Source organism: Suricata suricatta, chromosome 8, assembly GCF_006229205.1.
Source record: "Suricata suricatta isolate VVHF042 chromosome 8, meerkat_22Aug2017_6uvM2_HiC, whole genome shotgun sequence".
Lineage (NCBI taxonomy): Eukaryota > Metazoa > Chordata > Mammalia > Carnivora > Herpestidae > Suricata > Suricata suricatta.
Window position 1 is genome coordinate 37,429,175 of NC_043707.1, and position 20,045 is coordinate 37,449,219.

At 53.0% G+C, this 20,045-nt stretch overlaps 1 protein-coding gene across 4 annotated transcripts in view; it reads left to right on the plus strand.

Annotated features, from left to right (window-relative positions):
- The window catches only part of LOC115299022 (AN1-type zinc finger protein 2A-like), a 123,601-nt gene that overhangs the window by 14,763 nt on the left and 88,793 nt on the right, over positions 1-20,045 (plus strand). For all 4 annotated transcript variants that reach the window (XM_029948278.1, XM_029948276.1, XM_029948275.1 and 1 more), the window contains one exon: positions 12,580-12,709. In XM_029948278.1, coding sequence (XP_029804138.1) covers positions 12,580-12,709 — 130 coding nt within the window. The remainder of the gene's footprint in view (positions 1-12,579; positions 12,710-20,045) is intronic.

Here is a 20,045-nt window from a genome sequence, read left to right on the forward strand (position 1 = left end):
ACCAGAAACCGGATTTAGAGTCACTGGCATATGTTTGAATGGAGAGGCATGCAAGGGTGACGTTATGGATTGGGGGTAAGGGGGAGGGCAGGAAGGCATGGCATTGGACCCAGATTGAGCTCTAAGGGAAAACGATGTCAAGCAGCAAGGAGAGTGAGTACAGTACCTCAGTTCTTTGTGATGGAGCGTTCAGTGAAGTAGAACGTGAGAGATAACTTTCTTATAAAATGTATGTAACTCCTCCAACAATGAAAGAATTTTAAAAGGTAACAGGTATAAAACTAATACACAGGAATCCGTAGCCTTCATTGCTATAAATGATAACCCAAAGATGCAACGGAAGAGACAAATCCCATTTACAGTGGCGATCAAGGTAAAACACTTATGAATAAACTTAATAAGGTCTATGCAAGATCTATAGCAGACCAAACTTTAAAACACTCACAAAAGACACAAAAGTGGACACAAGTCAGTAAGACAGGTCTTGTTCTTGGAAAGAAAGGCAACATCCGAAAGAGATCCATTTTGCCTAAATTAATTTTAAATCTAAGCAGATCCCAGGAAGTATACCAACAAGCTGCTTTTTGGGAGCTAGACGAGTTGACGCTCCAGTTCATATGGCAGAGTGTGCACGGAAGAGCAAAGGAGACGCCAGAAGCCCTGCCTGGCCTCCGGGGGCGCCGTGACCCCGGCGTGGGCAAATGCAGGCCCAGCAGCAGGAGGACCTGTGCCCTGAGGGAGGAATGCAAGTGTGTGTGGAAACGTGGATGTGATAGAAGAGCAGGTGTATCTCGGATCCTGAGCTGAGATGGGCTTGTGGAACAGTGGTGTTGGTTTAAGAAGATAGCCATTTAGAGAAAGGTAGCATTGGGTCTGTCCTCAGGTCACACGTACAAGGACTCTTGTCAGAAGTGTGAATGGAGGGAATGAAGCCAGACAGGTTATGGGCAGAAAACTTGGCCGAGTTTCTCCAAAACTGGGAATGGGAAGGGCTTTCTCACGATGATGCAAAAGTCAGATGGATGAAGGAAAGGGTTCATAGTGGCGAAGCATGTTGTGTGGCAGAGAACACCATACTCAAGGCCGAAGCACAGGTGACAGACAAGGACAGAGTATCTGCAACACATGTCGCAGACAAAGGTCGATGTCTCTAGTACACAAAGAATGTACACATTGAGGGGGGAAAAGATCGGAGACCGGATAGGAAGATGGGTGAAGGATGAAGTGACGCCACATGAGTGTAGAAGGATGACCCCAGAGTAGAGAAAGGGATGTCCCACCTCTCTCGAGTTAGGAGACAGGCCAGTTAAGACCACACTGAGATCCTGGTTCTCTGATTAGATGAGCAGAAATCCGAGCTTTAAGGCCACCCTGTGGTGAGGCTGCAGGCGAGAGCTCACCCACTCGTGGCACTGGGGACACCAAATGTCACCTGTACAGACGGAAATATGGCTGCCCCCAGCAGAACTGATGAATATTTGGCAGCCCCACTCCGGGAGTCTATCCTGAAGGTACGCCACCAACAGCAGTAAAACACACGTGTGCACGACCGTTGAGCGCGGCTCAGTTTACAACTGGAGACGGTTCCCAGGTCTGGGTACTGACTATGTGAGCCACGGTACATCTACCCACCGGGCCCTGAGAAACTGTAGGAAAGGAGAGGGTGCCTGTAAGTGATGGAGGATTTCCAGGATGTGTTGTTGGCTGGAAGGAGTGTGTGCAGTGCTGCCTTCTGGGTAGGGAACGGGGGGTAAGCATAAACATCCATGCATCGGCTTGTTTTTGCTAAAAGAAATGGAAGGATAAATGAAATGAAGCCGTACCTGGATGGGGTGGGTGGGAGGGGCACAGTATTTCTCGTGCAGTCTGAACTATGAGACTCCTGTTCCTTACTGTTCCACATATTCAATGAAGCTCAGCCAAGATGGTGGGGGCAAGGGAGTGGCCACTGGAAATACACAGATACGGATAAACACAGCCATCTTTGATATGAATAACAGCCACATTTATGGAGGAACAAACGCTTTCTTCAAGATGGTAAGAAACACAAACCTCACCATTTAAAAACCATCTTCAATGGAATAATTCCGCACTATTTTATTTAGAATAATTCTACACTCACAATGTGCAGAATGTCTAGTTCCAGAACATTCTCATTCCAAAAGGAAATCTCGTACCCACTAAGCATTCCCCATGCATTCCCCATTCTTTCCACACCACCAGCCCCTGGTGACCACTAATCTATGGTCTCTGGACTTGTCTGTTCTGGACATTTCGTATAAATAGAATCATACAGTATGTGGTTACAAAGAGCCTGTGTGACCCACCCCCCGATGTGCCCTGGGAAGCCAGCTGCTTTGTGAGCTGCTCTGTGCCGGAACTCCGGGAGGCCTTTTGCCGATGGCCACGAGAACTGGGGTTTCTCAGCCCAGTCACCTGCAAGGAGTGAATCCTTCCAGTAGCCACGTGTGGCTTGGGAGGGACTGTCTCCCAGACAGACCTTCTGATATCACCACAGCCCTGGCAGCCCCCTTGACTGTGGCTTTGTGAGGGACCTTCACAGAGACAAGGCTCAGTCGCTGGCATTTCCAACCCCTCCGACAGAGATGAAGCTGCTAAATTTGTGGGCTGAAACAAATACATTATGTGGTAATTTGTCACGCAGATATAGAAAACAAACACAATTTTCTGCCACAGGGAAGCAGAAAATAGCCTTTTTGGAAGTGGGAGGCAGCACAGACCATAGTTACTGTGACCACCACTCAGTTATTGGGAACTTGGATGTCTGGTGGTTTTGAGGGGGGCCCAAAGCACAGGCAGGCTCTGCAGCGGACCTGGTCTGTAGCATGCGCTGTCCTGCACTGGGGCCAGGTGACCAGGACAGTCCAGGAGAGCTACAAATGCGCATGCGTGTTTGTGAGACTGTGTGGTCTCTGGCACCATCCCCTCAGGCTTGACACAGAGCCGTGCCCTCTGCTGCAGAGAATTACACACCGTGCTGAGAAGCTCCTGATGTGCCACCCGGCCTTAGACATTACATTAGCATGTGACTGGGGCTGTCCATCAGGAACTGGACATTTTCAGACCCATGAAGTGCACATGTTGGCTGAGAGTGTGAGCAATTCACTATACAGTGACAATGGTGTCTCCTTTTTCTGGGTTTCCTATCACATGTTGTCTTGTGTAAGCAGCTGTTTTGAGTGCTGGACACAATATATGAGCAGTTGTAGTTTGCGGCACAGGATACTGGACTTTTCTTCTAGAAGGGTTTTACTCTTTCTGCTTTGAGCAAGCTAGCAGCACCAACGATAAACCCTAAATCACTTATAGTTTCAGAAACAGATAATTTAATATGGATTTTATGAAGTCCCTGCAAAGCTGAGCTATTCTGTTCATATTCACTCCTATGGTGTAATCTTTCAGGGTCTCAGCTCAAAGATGGGACATTACTAGCCCACCAAGCTGTCAAAATCTCTGTTCAGGTTCTCTGTCTCTTCCAGAATGGACTGAGCCCTGAGTAGAAAGTGTCACTAAATGTCAAGTTTAGTGCTCTGGATTTCCTTAATATTCCCTGTCAAAATATCTCACTATGAAATTAGCACACTGATGGCATAGAACACAATTATTTTTAAATGATTATATTTTGGCCAGCTTTTTCTACTGTTTGCAATGGGAGGCTGATCTGAATGACCTATTCCTACATTATAAGTGCCTTGGGGGAAAAAGGGCAAAACTAAATATACATTTATTCATATATTTTTACATTGCATTATATACTATTTAAGCTTATACTGGATAAGAACTTTTCTCCATGTTGTCGCAAGACCGGTCGGGGCAGTTTGAAAGCAGGGCGGTTTCTCCGGTAGTCGCAAGGCTGGACGTCCCCGCACCTGTGTGCCCAAAGGCGGCGTGTGACCTGAGCAGCACGTGAAGGCGTCCCGAGATGGGCGAGGCTGGACCCGCCCCCACGTGCGCGCATTCCGAGTTGGGCGAGGCTGGGTGCGCCGGCACCTGCGCACACTGTAGAACGTGTGACCGGAGCCGCACTTTGCAGGTGTTGGCAGGAGGAGAGGAGGCGCAGAGTTGCACCTGCTCTCTCTGAGGCCCCGCGCTGCCTACCCGACGCGGCGCTCTGGTTCCCGGACCCCCAGATGCTCCGAGGTAGCAACAGTCCCCTCACGAGGGCCCCCTCACCCATGTGGGACCATCTGTGCGGGGGGGGGGGGCGCACGCCTTCACCGCGGGCCTGCCGCCACCCGTAGGCCGACGACCACATTCACAGGGCTCTGCCTGTGCGGCGTCTGAAACCCTGGGCATCCAAATGTCGTGCGCGGTTCTAACGTTACAGTATCATCAGTTCATACAAATGCACATGTTTAAGACGAACCTCCGAATGCCCCCGGCCTAGGGTCGCCCTGTCCCGTGGCCGAAAGCTGGGTGGGACGCCCCAGCCTCTGCAGCCAGTATGCCAGGGGATTGCGAGGCAACAACCTTCGGCTGCTGGCAACCCGCGGCGCCCAGAGATGACACTACCAGCCTGCGTCCGCGCCTGAACCCGCCCCCTCGCGGCTGCAGCATGTCATTGGTCGGCGTGCAGATGGGGGCAGGCTTCGTCCAATGGGCGACGTCGCTCCGGAAGGCGAGACTCTGTTACCTAGGCGGTGCGTCTGCCGGAAGCCCGCGTCGGAGGCCACGCGCGGGTAAGCGAAAACTGCGTGGTCGGGGGTAGCAGGGCGGCTGCCACGTGGGTGTGCGGGCCCGGATGGTGGCGGAATGGACCGGCGGAGGCCCTCAGAGTGCGCACAGGGTCAGAGTCGCCGGGTCCCTCGGGCTGTGCCCCCCCCCCCCCCCCCCCCCGCCCGGCATCTCCTTGGCCCCAAACCGCCCCTTGACTGAAGCGTTTGATGGGGTTCCGAGCGTCCGCACTGTCCCGGGCCCCGGACGCCACCGGGCTCACGGCGGAAACGATGCAGACCTGGGGCACTTGCGTTCTGAGGACCCAGAATAAATAAGGTGGTGGTGGGAGCCTGCAGGAAAATAAGGCGGAGCAGGCACGCAGAGTGGGTTGCGTCGGTGCCGGCCAACGCCCCAGGTCGAGGAATCCCGGGCCCTGCAGCAGCCGCGGCAGCAGGAGCAGAAGCCGGAGGGCGGGGGAAGGAGGGGCGCTGGGCAGCCACGTGCGCCCGCCCGCAAGGCCTGGGAAGGTGCCTCGCAGAGCCTGCCGTGGACGTTTTACAAGTCATTGTGCGTGCTGTGTTGGAAAGGGACTGGAGGGGCAGGGTTGGGGTCTGTGGAGTAATGCAGATGGGAGGGTAGTCACTATCTTCCGGATGTGTTTTGGAGGCAAGGCCGACGGGGTTAACGGCTGTGTCAGATACAGGAGTCGTGGGTCACCATGGTCTTTAGCTTGATCAGAAGTCAGGATTTCACCGGATGGCAGTTCATGGAGAGGACAGATGCCACAGGACGATCAGAAGTGTGGATTTTGACGCGTTGCGCCTGATGTGCTGTGTGTGGGTGTCGATGATAGTGTGTATTAGTGCAGTTCCAGAAGAAATTCCAGGTGGTGGTTAGGTGGTGGGCATTTAGAGCCGCACAGCTAGATGAGATCCCTCAGCCAATGAATGCAGGCAGAGAGGAAGCTGGGCAGGAAGCATGGGGGCTCTTCAGTGCCCAGGGTCAGGGAAGTGAAGAGGAGGAAAAGCAGGGGGGTGGGGTCTGTTTTCAAAGTTAAGAGAAGGAAGCATCAGCTGTCAAATGCTGCTGTTAGGTCGAATAAGGAGAGTACTGAGACTCTGCCATGAGATTTCACGTCGTGATGAACAAATTGGCAAGGGTGGATTTTGAGCAGTGTTAAGTGTTGCAGTAGGAACAAGACTGTGTGAACCAACGTCACCTTCGATCTCTCCCAAGAGGAGTGGGTGATTTGAAGGGAGACGGAGAGAATGGGAAGGGGAAGGGGATGGTGCTCAGTAGACTTAGAAAGTGAAAAATTACCAAACCAGGAAGGGGCTCTTGGTGCAAGTGAAACCCACCTGGGGTCGCTAAGTAGCACTTATCAAAGGTAGGATCCTACCCTTCCACAGGGCTGTCAGGTGGGTCTGCGGGTGTTGGCCGGACTCTTTTGGCAGCCTTGAGTTATCTGAGGCAGGCTCTTTGTGAGGGGCCAGGGTCATCGTAGGGATGGGGCCTTGAACTGTTGGGCACTACGTTAGTGTTTTCTTCACGTCTCTGTAGGCTGAGTGTGAGGCCTGTGGGAGGGGGAGCCTGGGTCGTTTGGTCACACAGTGAGTCTTTGTCTGTATGATGTCATTGGTGATCTTGAGAAGCCCAGTCGTGGTGGAGTGGCTGGAGAGAGGACGGGAGGGAAGGAGTTCTAAGTGGCACAGGCGGCTCTAGGGAGTTTTACGAAATGTTGAAGAGGCTGTGGAATAGAGAGGATTTTTATTTTTACCGTGTGGGAAACATCAGTTGATTGAGTAGCTGGGAAGCTGGAACTGTGTGGGAGGCTCAGTGCTGTCCCTGCGCAGGTGGAGCTGGAGCCCAGCTCGCAGGTGGGGCATCTGGCTTTGGTCACAGCCTGGCCTGTTTCCGTCCAAACAGGAGAGAAGGGCAGGTGGGTAGATGTGGGAGCTCGGGGAAGTTGCCTTCCACTTGTTTGCTTTTCTCTGTGATCAGGAAGTAAGGTTCTCAGCGAGAAGGGAGAAGACATTGGAGGTTTGAGAGAGGAGAGGGTCAGCCCGGCGAGTGGCAGAGGTGGGGAATGTGGTAGATCCCCTGGTGAGTCTGAGGATTATTGGACCCCTCGGTGCTGAGGGGGCTGAGCTGGAAAGATAGGAGGGGGGCTTGTGAGTAAATAATAACAGGGATGGGGAAGGGTGAGGCAGGTACCAAAAGAGAAGAATCTGGAGGTTGTTTGTGTAAGTGGGCAAGTCAGGACTCAGACTGAGCTTGGATCAGAACGGACAGGAATGAAGTCCTGTTCCTGGCTCAGGAGCCAGGACCCCCGGCCATGGCTTGTCGGACTGAGTGCGTTGAGGGCTGTGCGTTGTGAGGGCCTTAGAGGCTCCTGATGGGGCCTTGGCCCAGCGAGTTGGAGGTGCCCTTTCCTGTGGCCCACCGGGACACCTCAGAGGGGTCGTGCGCCGGGGGGAGGGGGCATTGTGGGCTGCAAGTGGGATTTTCAGATTTTAAAAGATTTTTTTCCTATAGGGTCAGTTATTTTTTTAGGATCCTGGGGGGTTTCTTTTCAGCCCTGGAGACCCGGCAGCCTCATCTGGTTGGTGCTGAAACGTCCTGACCTGCGGCTGTAACCCCGCCAGACGGTTAGCTGTTGTCTGTGTGTCCGACCTGGGGCTTCCGCTCTCTCCTGGTGGAAGTATCTGCTCCACTGAACACGTCTGAGCTGGAGCCGCAAAGTGTGTTTCTGCTTTTGTGGTAGAAGTTACAGAAGAGCACGGGGAAAACCATGCTTGTAATCCTAACTTCCTAAAATGTTAGCATATTAACACATTTCCTTCTAGTTTTTCTCTTTGTGTGTGTGTGTGTGTGTGTGTGTGTGTGTGTGTGCGCGCGCGCGCGCACTTTTTTCTTACTAAACGAGGGTCACAGTGTGCGTACGTAGGTTGATGCCCTGTCTTTTCCCTTCTCCTGTGGCAGCACGTTCTGCACATTCCTTTGGGCAGCGGCGTCATGCATCACCCCAGTCTGCTGTTGGGGACAGTTACAGCCTTTCTGCTTCTTAACGTTAGAGGCGTTAGCGTGCTCTACATAGTGCCGTTGCTCTCCTTATATGTGCATCTCGGTCTGTGATTATTTCGTCAGGAGAAGTTCCTAGAAGTGGAAAGCCCTGGGTAAATGTTATAAAATTACCTTTAAGGAGGACTGTACCTATTTCTTCTGTCAGCAGGCATAGTAACGGATGGCCTTTTCATCATTCTTTGGCTAACACTGAATAATAGAATTTAAAAAATGGCCATTTTAACCTATGAAATTAGCTGAGTGATGTGTGTGTGCAGCTAAAACCCTCTAGCGCAGGCAGATGATGGACAGAAAAGCTGCCACCCCCACCCCCGGGCGCTCCTGGGAGGCAGGTGGTACCATGTCTCAGCTCTTCGTGCCGGGCTCGCTTGCACACTTTGCACCAGCATGAGCTCAGTGTGTGACTCGGTTGGTGTGCTCCTCTGAGAGGGATGCCCGGGTGTCCTCACCCGTGTCCCGTCCTCACTGACCACATGTGCGTGACCAGCACTTAGAACGGGGCCTGGCACCTGGTGAGTTCCCACTACTTGTGAGTTTTCGTGATTACCTCTCCTAACACCGCTGGCCACCGGGTACAGGGCCCACTGAAGCTGGCCGACTTCGTGAGCCGCTAGCTGGTGTACAGAAAGGCCTGAGAGGGAAAAGAAACAATGGAGGGGGCTTGATCGTTCTGGTGGGCCGTGACGTGCCCCCGGGGCTGCTTGCTTTCACAGCCGTCCCAAGGGTGCATTGCTGCCTCTGCCAGCCGGTCCACTGTCCGAGCTGCGCCGAGGAAGCTGGCGAGCACTAGTTGGCCATTGGTGTGCCACACGCTGGAGCCACGCTCACGCCGCCCTCACAACACTGCAAAATGGGGTCACCGCTAAGGGATAAAAAGAAGGAAAACCAGAACGGGGGCATTTTGTTGTTAAATTTATTACAAATAATTTGAGAAAGAGTTGAGGTGTTTTTGTTTTTGTTTTTTATCTTCCCACGTTTTAGTGAATTTGCAGCATCGTGTGACCATCTCCCCTCCCTACTGTCAGAACATTTTCCTTTTCCCAGGAGAAACCAGGACCCGTGAGCCCCTCCTGACCCTTCCTCCGCCAGCCCTGAGTGCACACTGAGCTCCGCTCCTGCTCTGGAGGCTTTTGCCGGGACTCTGGGTGGAGGCGAGCTTGTCACCTGCGCAGCTGGCCATCACTGGCCCCTCTGCCATGGCAGGCTGTTGCCAGGGCGGCCAGTCGGTGGTGTCCCATCGCATGGGCCCCACGTCTTGTTGGCTGTTCAGCAGTCTCTGGATCTGTGCGGTTTTTTACCCTTTGGATATTAGGACGACTGCTGCTGTGAACGTTCGTGTGTAAATTCGTATGTGGATGCGTTCATTTTCTGTGATATCTAGGCGTGGTGACATGTTGAACTGTTTTTTGTTTTTTTTTTTTTTGGGTAATCCTTACACCCAACATGGGGCTTGAACTTAACCACCATGAGATCCAGGGTCACGTGCTCTACTGACAGCCAGCCAGGTGCCCCAAGATGTTTAACTTTTTGAGGAATGGCCAGGCTGTTGCATAAAATGGCTGCGCCATTTTATATCCCACCAGCAGGGGATAAGGGTTCCAGGTCATCATCAGTATTTGTCAGCAGAGCCAAACATCTCCCTAACAGTGCGCGATGAGCTTCTCCTCATGTCCTCCTTGGCCACTTGTCGTGTTTGTGGGGTAATCTGTATTCAGATCCGTTGTCCACCTTTCACTGGGCTTGTCTTTTTTACTGAATTGTAACAATTCTTCCTATGTGGTGGATACAGGTTCTCTTGTCAGTTACATGACTCGCAAATATTTTTTCCAATTCTTGGTGTTGTCTTTGCACTTTTTTGTTGGAATCATTTGCAGCACAAAAATTTTAATTCTGAGGAGTCTACAATTCATGTTTTTTCTTGTGCTGTATATGTTTTTGGTGTCCTATATAAGAAACTGTTGCCTAATCCAGGGTCATAAAGATGTGCGTACTCCCGTGTTTTGGCTCTCACGCTTAGATTTATCATCCACTTTGAGTTAATTTTTGTGTTTGGTGTGAGGTAGGGCTCTCGGTTCATTCTTCTGCATATGGAAGTTTGGGTGTCCCAGCACCTTTTGTTGAAAAGATAGTTGTTTCTCATTAAATGGTCTAGGTGCCCTTGTTGAAAATCACTGACTGTAAATGTAAGGAAATGTCGTTTTCTATAACAAGTGTCCATTGTCTCAAAGTCAGGAGACACACCATCTTAGAACTATTAAAATAAACCTTATAATATGGAAAAGTCTGTCTTTTTAGCAAATAGACTTAGTGATTACACTTTTTAATGATAACTTACAGAATGAATAAAGATTTAACTTAACTTTTGTGGTAACTGGTATGTAAATATTTGCTAAACTTTTCTTATTTCTCCAACAAGGTAATTGGCTGATGGAGTCCTTTGTCTTTTCAAAGCCCCTGTGTCAACAGTCTCTTGTTCTTTCAAGATTTCTTATTATACTGCTAATTGAAATTTGTAGCCTCTGGCTTTGAATACCATTTTTAGATAAGGCTTAATTACAGACTGTGGAGCTTGGAATCTTCCTGATCCCACACCAGTAATGCTCTTCCAATATGCTACAACCGGTCACAGCCCCAGCTGGGGCGAGGGAGCCCTCCATGCCGGCTCTGTGTCCTCTTGCATGTGGCCCTATGATCCTTTGGCGGTTCCCTGGGTTTCGGCACAGCGTGGTGACCCAGGTTCTCTGTACACATACATGTTCCTTGCTCGGCCAAGGTTCCCAGACCTGGAATCTTGAGGAGCTCCTGTCCCCCCTTCCTTCTAAATAGAGGATGGTATTCAGAACCCAGATCTGGCCTCCCTGCATATTCTAGGCCCTTTCCATCATGATCACCCTTTATATTCGCCTTTCCTGGGATGCTCTCCGGCTCTGTTTGCTCGTGGGTTACAGTTAGTGTCGTCCCGTGTGTCCTGTGTTTGTGTCCCCCGTTAATGTGTCAGCGGTGTGTGGATAGGTCTTGTGGACTGCCCAGCCCATCCGGGAGCAGCTTCTATCACGTGGCCAGCACTCTGCAGGTGGTAACAGTGACCAGTGAGTGGAGCACGCCTGATGTGGATTCCCAGGTGACAGGGTCTGCACGCTTCATTCCACCAGCTGGTACCTTGACATAATTTCCCCCCTTTGCACTTGTGGAAACGGTTTTGCGTTGGGGGAAATTTACACTGGACCCATGTACTCGGAACACACCCAGCCTTTGCTCCCCTTCAGGGGGCCTTTGCCCCCCATCCGCCCTCCCTGCCCTGCAGGCCCTTTAGGGGGTCTGGAGGCCCTGCCTTTGCACTTGCTCTACCTTCTGCGTCGCACACATCCCTGCCCTGCCCTTTGCCGGCCTTCTCCCAGAGGTCTCCTGCCTGTGCATCACCTGTGCTCACTTCCGTTTTACCCTCTCGGCAGCATCCATCCCCGCGTAAAAGTGTTTTCTCACTTAAATGATAGGTCTGTCTTGCCCAGCACAAGGGACGCTTCACGAGGTCAAGGCTCTTGTGTGCCATGCTGTTTGCACAGTGCCTGGCACAGAATTGGCTCTCAAAAAATATTTGTTGAACTTGTGTTGATAGAGTCCAAAATGAATTCTGGCGTTCAGAGAAGATGACATGGGGTTTCTGTCCGTCTTCCCATATATACAGTTTTGAACAGCAGGTCTAAAAGTAAAGTTTTAAAAAACACAGACATAAGTCTGCAGTAATACGTGTATCACATATATGTGTAATATCTGGAATATGGAGGATGGTAACTGGGAGTTAGTTGAGCATAAATAAAACAAAATACATTTTTTATAATTTGTTAGAATGAAAGCAGATATTAGTAGACATTGTAAATGGTTTTTTTATGTTTATTTTTGAAAGACAGAGTGTGAGAGGGGGAGGGGCAGAGAGACAGGGAGATTCAGAATCAGAAGCAGCTCCAAGCTCTGAGCTGTCAGCACAGAGCCCGAGGTGGGGCTTGAACTCTAAAACCGTGAGATCGTGACCCGAGCTGAAGTCAGACGCTCAACTGAGGCCCCAGGCGCCCCGATGTTGTAAATGGTGTTTTAAAGGACTGGTGTTAAAAAGCGTGCCAAGGTGGTCCCCCCACGTCCCTCATTGGAGGAACCCTCTCAGAGGGCCCGGCAGCCACTGCCAGTGCCCCTCGGGAGGGCTCACCACTGCGCCCCCTCAGATTTGAGCTGTTGTTCTGCTCCCTGCAGCACAGTCCCGTGACGGAAACGGACTTTGGGATTTGTCAGCTTTCCCCTGGCGCTCTGGGCACCACTGCGCCTGAGAGAGTGCGCCTGGCAGGCGTTTCTCGCACTGTGTGCGGTGCCTTTACGGGGCCCTGGCTGGCGCTGCTCCAAGCTGAGGGGCCGGCCCAGCCCCGTCGTGGTGACTGAGCGCCCCAGCGATGGCGGCGACGGCTGCCTGCAGCTTCCCCAGCTGGTGGGAGGTTTGACTAGGGGGTTTGACTTTTTCTTCTAACTAGTGTAGAAGTTTCTTTATTTTGAGACAGAGAGAGGGTGAGGGGTAGACAGGGAGGGAGACAGAGAATCCCAAGCAGCCTCTGCAGTGTCAGCACAGAGCCTGACATGGGGCTTGAACTCATGAACTGTGAGATCATGACCTGAGCCGAAATCAAGAGTTAGACGGTGGACGGACTGAGCCCCCCAGCGTCCCTGCCTTTGGACTTCTGGAGTGGGAGAGTGCCCTTCTGCACTTCTGCCGTGTGATGTGGCCCAAGACCTGTCATTCCACATGTGTTTAGCAGTTTACCTTCTCTGCTGCAGGATGGCAAAACGGAAGAGAGCAGTCACCAAAGTGACAGAGAAAAAGAACAAAAGATGGAAGAAGGCGTCAGTAAAGGAGATGCGGCCGGCACTGGCAGCCACACCGGGCACTGGGGAAGCACACGCTGAGGTGGGTGCATGCGGGGGCCCAGCCCCGGGAGAGGGTGCCGTGAGGGCAGGATGGGGTACACACGGGCCTTCTGGGAGCGGCTGTAAGACAAAAAAGAGGGTGGGTGACCCTCCCGTTTAAACGCCACGACCGCCTTTCTCCGGCCATGGCGTCCACGGACCACTGTTGGGGTGCCATGCTGTCAAGGGCGCTTGATGGCCGGGACTGGAGGTGGCAGGACAGCGTGGGCTGCGCTCTTGGGGACTGGAGGCCTGGCGCACGTGAGATGACGCGTCGAGTGTGACCGGGAGTCTGTCCTTCGGAATCCAGATCTTGGGGCGCCTGGGCGGCTCAGTCAGTTGAGTGTCTGACTTCGAGTCCGGTCATGACCTCACAGTTCAGGGGTTCAAGCTCCGAGTTGGGCTCTGTGCCGGCAGCGCAAAGCCTGCTTGGGATTCTGTCTCTCTCTCCCTCTGTCTCTGCCCCGCCCTCACTTGCACGTGCTGTCTGTCCAAGATCAATAAAAATAAACATTTTTTAAAAAGCATTCAGATCCTAACATAAAAATGCTCATATTTAGCCTGACAGAAGTCTCTCACAAAAATACATGCATTTAAATGGGTTTTTGGTTTCCACCAAGGTCTGAGTGTAAATGTTTTTCTCCTTTATTGAGTTGTCTTTACAGTTCCTAGTGTGTGGTTGATGGCAACAGCATGAGATGCCACAAATTCCACTAGATGGCACATGAAATAGACTTTAATTAGGCAGTGATGCATGCATTGGGGCGGGTGCTGCCTCGACGGAGGGGACGGGTTTCCTGGGGGCCACGCCTCCACACCATCCAGCACAGGTGCTGCTGAGTTCCTCGACCTTGGAGACCATCACTGTGACTTGGGGCACATTTGATCATGGCTTGTTGTTAAAGATCTGCTGTTAGATGACAACATGACTAGGTCCTTCTTCAGTCCTTGTGAAGGAGGAGCTGGAAACCCCCTGACTCGGGCCGGGATGTGTGGCGGCCAGTTCCTATTGTCACCGTTTGCTGCCCAGTATTTCAGACTGTGCCTCCACTTAGGAGTGCCCTGTGGGCTCTTGTGCCCTTGGAATGTCCCCAGCGAGATTAGGGGTGACAGGTGGATTTGAAGAGCCAAACTAACGCCATGACAGGCTTCAAATAAGCCTCAGAAACTAGAAGGCCTAAGTTACTGTTTTCCCAGGAGAGATTCAGCAGTGGCAGAAAGAAAAAAAAAAACGACCTACATCCACCTATTGCCCGAGCAAGCACCACCCCTAGCCCGGGCCAGTCATAAGACGCCAGAAAGGTACCTGGCATTCCTGCTACTTTTTAAGCCCTCTTAGTTTTAAATTAGCCAATCACCCTGTGCCGCACCAACCTCTGCCGGTTTGCCATGCAACATATTGTAATCCCTGCCCCTCACCCCATCTTTCACCCCATCCCTTGCCCCTACTGTAATAAAAGTCCTGCTCGGGCTCTCAGCATGGATCCATTGTGTTGGTGAGGTCTGAGAGACCAAGCTTTTTTTTTTTTTTTTTTTTTTTTTAGTAAAAAATCTTTTTATTATGGAAAATTTCAAAATATACAGAACAGAGAATAGTCCAACAAACTCCATGTACCGATCATCCAACTTCAAGAATCTTCAACTTCTGGTCAGCCTCGTTTTGGCTCTACCTCCACCACACCCACAAATCCCAGGTGCTATATAATTTTATTTGTAGATCCACATGTTTCTCTTAGATATCTTTGGGGCACTTGGGTGGCTCAGGCAGTTAAGCATCCAGCTTTGTGAGAGACCAAGCTTAAGCTGGAATAAACGCCCTATGCTCTTTGCTTTTGCACACATGATTCGGGCTCCCTGGTGGTCTTGGTTTTTGGGGACCCCGTAGTCTGGGTGTAACAGCTTTTGTCTCATAAATTGGGGAAGGGACTGTGATGCAGGGGGAGGAAGAGAGAAGGGCCCTCTGGACAAGCAGCCGACTCCCTGCCCACAGGCCATCCTGGCCTTCTCCCCGCTGGTGAGGTGCAGGGACCTGGGGGCGTGGTCCTGAGGCCGCAGTGCTATAGGTGCCCGGGCAAGCTTCGGAGTCCTGCAGGGGCCATGCACCTGGTGCGTGCCTCCCTGGTCGGTCTGTTTGAGGCCTGCATCCACCTAGGCATCTCTGTGCTTTCGAGAAATGGTGTGCACTGGCTCCCCGGACGCCGACTGCCCCCAGGCACTCCCTTCCCTTCTGCCCTTCAGTGAAGGAGCCACAGGGCCTGGCAGTGTGGGGCCTGGCAGCTACACTGCATCCGGATCTGGATGCCTCGCTGCTTTCACGGGCATCTGTGTCCTGCCCTGAGTGCAGGCTCCCGGGAACGTGTGCCCCCGGGACCCCGGAGCCCTGTCCGGGCCTGTTCCTTCTGGTGTCCGGGCCGCACAGGGAAGCCCATGTGCACAGCTGTCCAGCCCCTGCGTGGGGGTCAGTCCCCCGACTTCCAACTGAGCCGGACTTACAGTGATTTTCTCTGGGCTTTCGTGCTTCTAGATGCCTCCAATTTTTTGAAGCGCCATGCTGTCACCTTGGTGATTTCAAGTTTTGTTCTAAAACTTCCCACCTTCCTTTCTGAGTGGTCTGCTTGCGAGCACTAGGCAGGGGCAGGACCCGTAGAACAGATGTGTGCGCAGGTTAGCATTTCTGCCTAACTAACCTTGGAGGTGATCTTTTTGCCGAGTTGAGGTTATTTTTTTAAAGTCTGTGATTGTTTTTGTTATTAAAGTACACATTGATTAAAATAAATTTGGAAAACAAAAGAGAAGCTTCTGATGCTTCTTTTGATGCTTAGAGTTTTGTTGGGTTTGTAGCATAATGGACCTTGCACTTTCCCTTAGTTCTCGGTCCCTGGGGCGCGTTGACTTGGAAACAGCTCGTGGGAACTCGGGCCTGGCCAGCAGGGGTCGCAGCCCCTCTGCCTGCAGGCTGCAGGCGGTCCTGTCCCCGGGGAAGCTCCAGCCCAGTGCGTTGTTCCCCCGCCCTGGGAAGACTTGGCTGTGGGCCTGATTGAGGCGCTGGGCTTGTGGGCTTGTGTCCTGAAGACCCCTTCTTACATTACTGGGGCCAGTCTCGCGTGGAAGGGGGACTTTTCTGGAGGACACACCTTGGGCTGCACTAATGAAAGGATTTCTTCACTCTCTGTTTCTTGAGGGAAACTCTGGAAAAGCCATGTCAGGCGCATTTCTGGAAAGAAAGCACATTGAATGCTGCACCTAATTTTAAGGGGGGTCGCGGGGGGACCAGGCATGGAGAGCACATCCTCTTCTCCTGGGAGCTGGTGGAAAAATACCGTGCTGGCCCCCGACACCCCTGGCTGCAGGATCAGCCTCCGGAATCCACATGAGGAACAGAGAAGCCTCTGTCCCCACTTGGACCGCTGTGTCGTCCTCCCGGGACCGGCCGTCTGGATAGGCCCGTGGGAGCCCATGTGGCCACTTCCCACAGCACAAGTGCCCTGAGCCAGTGCCAGGAGGGCCGAAGGTTCCCCAGGGCTGGCCCTCCTCAGCCCCAGGGGTGGGGCGGGGGGGGCAGCCTGCTTAAAGCCACACTTCCCACCCAGAGGGGAGCCTCGGCACACCCAGTGGGCTCCTCTCTGGCCATCTGTTGTGCGCTCCTGAACGCAAGAAGCCATTTGTGCGGCCCTGGGCACTCGGAGCTTCATGTTCAGTTAGCTCCCTTCTGTGCGTTTCTCACCACTTGTTAACGTGCTGAGGCCCTTGCCACCTGCATCTTGGCGAGGCTTTTTGTGATGTCCCCGGGCAGGGGGCAGAGCCCTGCTGGTGCTCTCCCTCAGCGCCCTGGTAATTGGGTCTGGCCGGCCGAGGCCTCGCTCAGGACCTGCCGCCCACACCGCCCTCCCCTGCTGTCCTGCATGGGGGACCCCGGAGGTTGGGGTCCACGGGCCTGTCCTCTGCACCAGGGAGTCTCTGCCCACTTCATGGCTTCTTGGAACCCTCCCGTGAGCCTGGGTGTTGGGGCTGACGGTCCCACCTTCAAGTTGCTGGGTTCCTTCATTGAGAGGGTGGTGAGGGTTAGATCCTCGATGGCAGGCACGCTCTGAGTGGCTGCCAGCCCATCAGCAGTTGGCAGCAGAAGGGGCAGGAGCCTGGGTGCTGCTCCCAAGGGCCTCCCCACCCCCGCTAAGGGGATAGTCCATGGTTCAGTTTTGTCCCAGACCCCGAGCCACACGACAGGGAGGTGGCTGCCCTGCTCGGGGGCCAGTCAGGTCTCTGCGAGCTTCGTGGGCGCCTGGCCGGGGTGCATCAGTACGCGGGCCCTTGGCTGCCTGGGAGCAGAGGCATCGCAGGTGATGAGCAGGGCCCTGTTCCCTCGTCTCTGGGTGACAGTGCCCCCCCCCCCCAGCATTTGCACAGCACCGTCCCGCCCCTGGCAGAGTCCTCGGCCTGCAGCCCTGGGCGCCTGGCCCAGGTGTGACCTGTCCTGGCCTCACACATGAGTCTGCCCGAGGGGCTGCTGCGTGCCGGGTCACTCAGTCACCTGGGACAGTGGGGGAGCTCACACTTGAGCCTCCTGTGTCTGCCTCCCTTTTGGAGCACACAGGGAAGCCAGGGACCCGAAGGGGTGCCCGGCCTGACCTCTTAGTGTAACTGAGCTGAGAGCCTTTGGCTAGTGGGCACGATGCCTAGCACTATGTGGGGAAGAAGCTTGCACTGCTGTAAATGGTGGTGTGTTTGGGAGAAGGACTCAGATATGTTGAGCAGACCATCCTGCACTGGGAGTGAATGCGGTCCTGGGGCCCGGAGGGCACAGTGGCAAGAATAGCTCGGTTTTCTTTGTTCAGAACATGCCGTGTGCAAGCTGGGTAGCTCCCCAGCTCCCGGTGCCACTCGTGTGCTCGACTGAAGTGTGGTCTGGGACAGCGGGGCTGCGGACAGCTGGGCCCCACACTGCCCCACCCTCAGCAGCCATGGGGTGTCGCCTGTCTGGAAGGGAGGCACACCAGCTCCATGCGGACCATCTTTTCTCCCTTCATTTGTAATCTTGAAAATGGGCATCAAGCCAGCAATCACTTTACAAAACCATCAAATGAGGGGGTGAACTTTATGGCCTGGAGAATTTGCTCAAAAATACTTCTTTCTAATGGTATTTTGCCTCAAGAAATATACAGGTCTGGCAGTGGATCTTTGGTTGTTAAACTAGGGGTGAGGAGTTGCTGATCTTTCTGGCAGTTTCCTGGGAGCCTGAATTCACCTCTTCCTTTGTTTTTGTTTTTTCCTTTGTGACTGTTAAATTCTAAGTTGTCAGCCAGTTAGAGCCACAGAGTGATGGGGTGCAGGCCTGGAGGAGTTCCAGAGAAGGGACCCAAAAAAGTCCCCTGACTTCCTTGAGGCTCCCAGGAAGGTGGAGAGGCCCCCAGGTCCTCTCGTCCTGTCCTACTGAGCTCTGCTGTGCCCTTAGGGCTCTCCTCTTCCCGGGCCAGCAGGGCCCTGCTGCTCATCCCACATGCTTGCTGCTCCCTTCCCTGGTCCTTGGGCCTTCAGCTCATTTCTGGTGTGGGGCCGTTGTGAGGATACTGTGACTATTTGTACGCAAGGCTTTCTGTTTTCATTTCCCTCGGGCAGGTTCTTAGGACTCGGACCACAGGGGAGCTGTATGTTTTGTTTTTTTTTGTTTTTTTTGTTTTTTGAGAGAGAACAGGAGAGGGAGAGAGAATCTTAAGCAGACCCTGTGCTCAGCACAGAGCCCAAAGCAGGGCTCGATCTCAGGACCTTGATGGCCTGACTGGTGCCAGAGTCGGATACGCAGCTGCCTGAGCCACCAGGCATCCTTGTGCTTGCTTGTGTAAGGAGCTGCCTGGCTGTCTTCCACGGCCGCACACGGCACTTTCCCATGCCCATGTGCGAAGGGTCCAGAGCCCCGAGTGTGTGTCAACACTTGGCATTGTTGGTATTGTTAATTTTGGCCGCTCTTGGGAATGCGGTTGTGCCTTACTGTGTGCGTGGGTTTTACAAGCAGGCTTCTTGAGGAATCATTGACATGGAGGAAACCCCCCATATTGAAATCATAATTTCTTGTAGTTTTCGCGAGCACTGTCCCAGTGGCTGACGGGCACGAGCACTGAGCAAACCTTTTGTCTCTGTGTACATTCTCGTTGGTACAGTGCTCACGCGGCTCTCTTCCTGTTCTTATTGGGGGTTTTCTTCTGGTGGAATGTGGAGAGCTTGCTACCTGTCTCGGACATCCGTGTTGTAGCCAAGTTCCGTTTTGAAGCTCAGTCTGTCCTGATCTGTGGCTGCCCTTCTGACTTGTCAGCAGTGACTTTTGAAGAGCAAAGGTCTGAATTTTGGTAAGGCCTGACTTACCTGGTTTTCTCATACTGTTTGTACTTTCTTTTTTAAAATTTTTTTCAACATTTATTCATTTGAGAGAGAGCGTGCACGTGAAAGAGAGAGAGCGCGCGAGCGAGCAAGCGAGTACGAGTACGGGAGGGGCAGAGAGAGAGGGAAACACAGAATGCTCAGCAGGCTCCAGGCTCTGAGGTGTCTGCACAGAGCCCAACGCAGGGCTCCAACCCACGGCGGTGAGGACCTGAGCCGAAGTCGGATGCTTAACCGATGGAGCCACCAGGCGACCCAGTATATTCCGTTAACATGTCATCGGAGTGGTGTCCTGGAGAGCTTCGAGTCTGCGCGTGGATCTTCCCCGGCGTTAGGATTTCCTTGGGAAGGGGGATGGCATTTCTCACGGCTGCCCCCTTAGCAGTCTCTTAGCTCGTTTCTGACGTGGAAATGCCTGCCAGGCGCTGGTGTGCCATTGTGCACGTGTGTGACAGCTTCTCCTGGGCTCTCCAGGGGACAGAGTGGTGGCGGGAGGGTATGTGGTGAGTGCAGGTGTGGGATGTCCGGGCCCGAGGCCAGTGCTGCCGTCCACTTCCCAGTCTGCCCTCCCGTGGCCTGTTTTATTTCGTGTTTTCCTGGTCAGCGATGGGGCTGAGACGGTTTTCAGTCACTTACGGAGCATCTGTCTTTCTCCGAGGGGTGTCCTCACCACATCTTTCTCCTCTTTTCCTGGTGCTTTGATTGCCTTTTTGTGCACGTTTTCCGCATACTCTGTCCCAGTTTGATGACCGTGAGCACCAGCAGGAGATGGAGGCCTTCTCTGCCACTGTCACTTTGGAGCACATCCTCTTCTGTACTTTTCTCTAAGCTGGGCCACATACCCGTCCGTAAATATGGTTTCCCGTGATGTATTTACCCTGCTCGTGGCTGCATTGCTCCATTCTTCAGTTTTTACAGGTGTGTTTTAATATTGGGTACAGTAAGTACCTCCTCTTGGTGTGGGGACA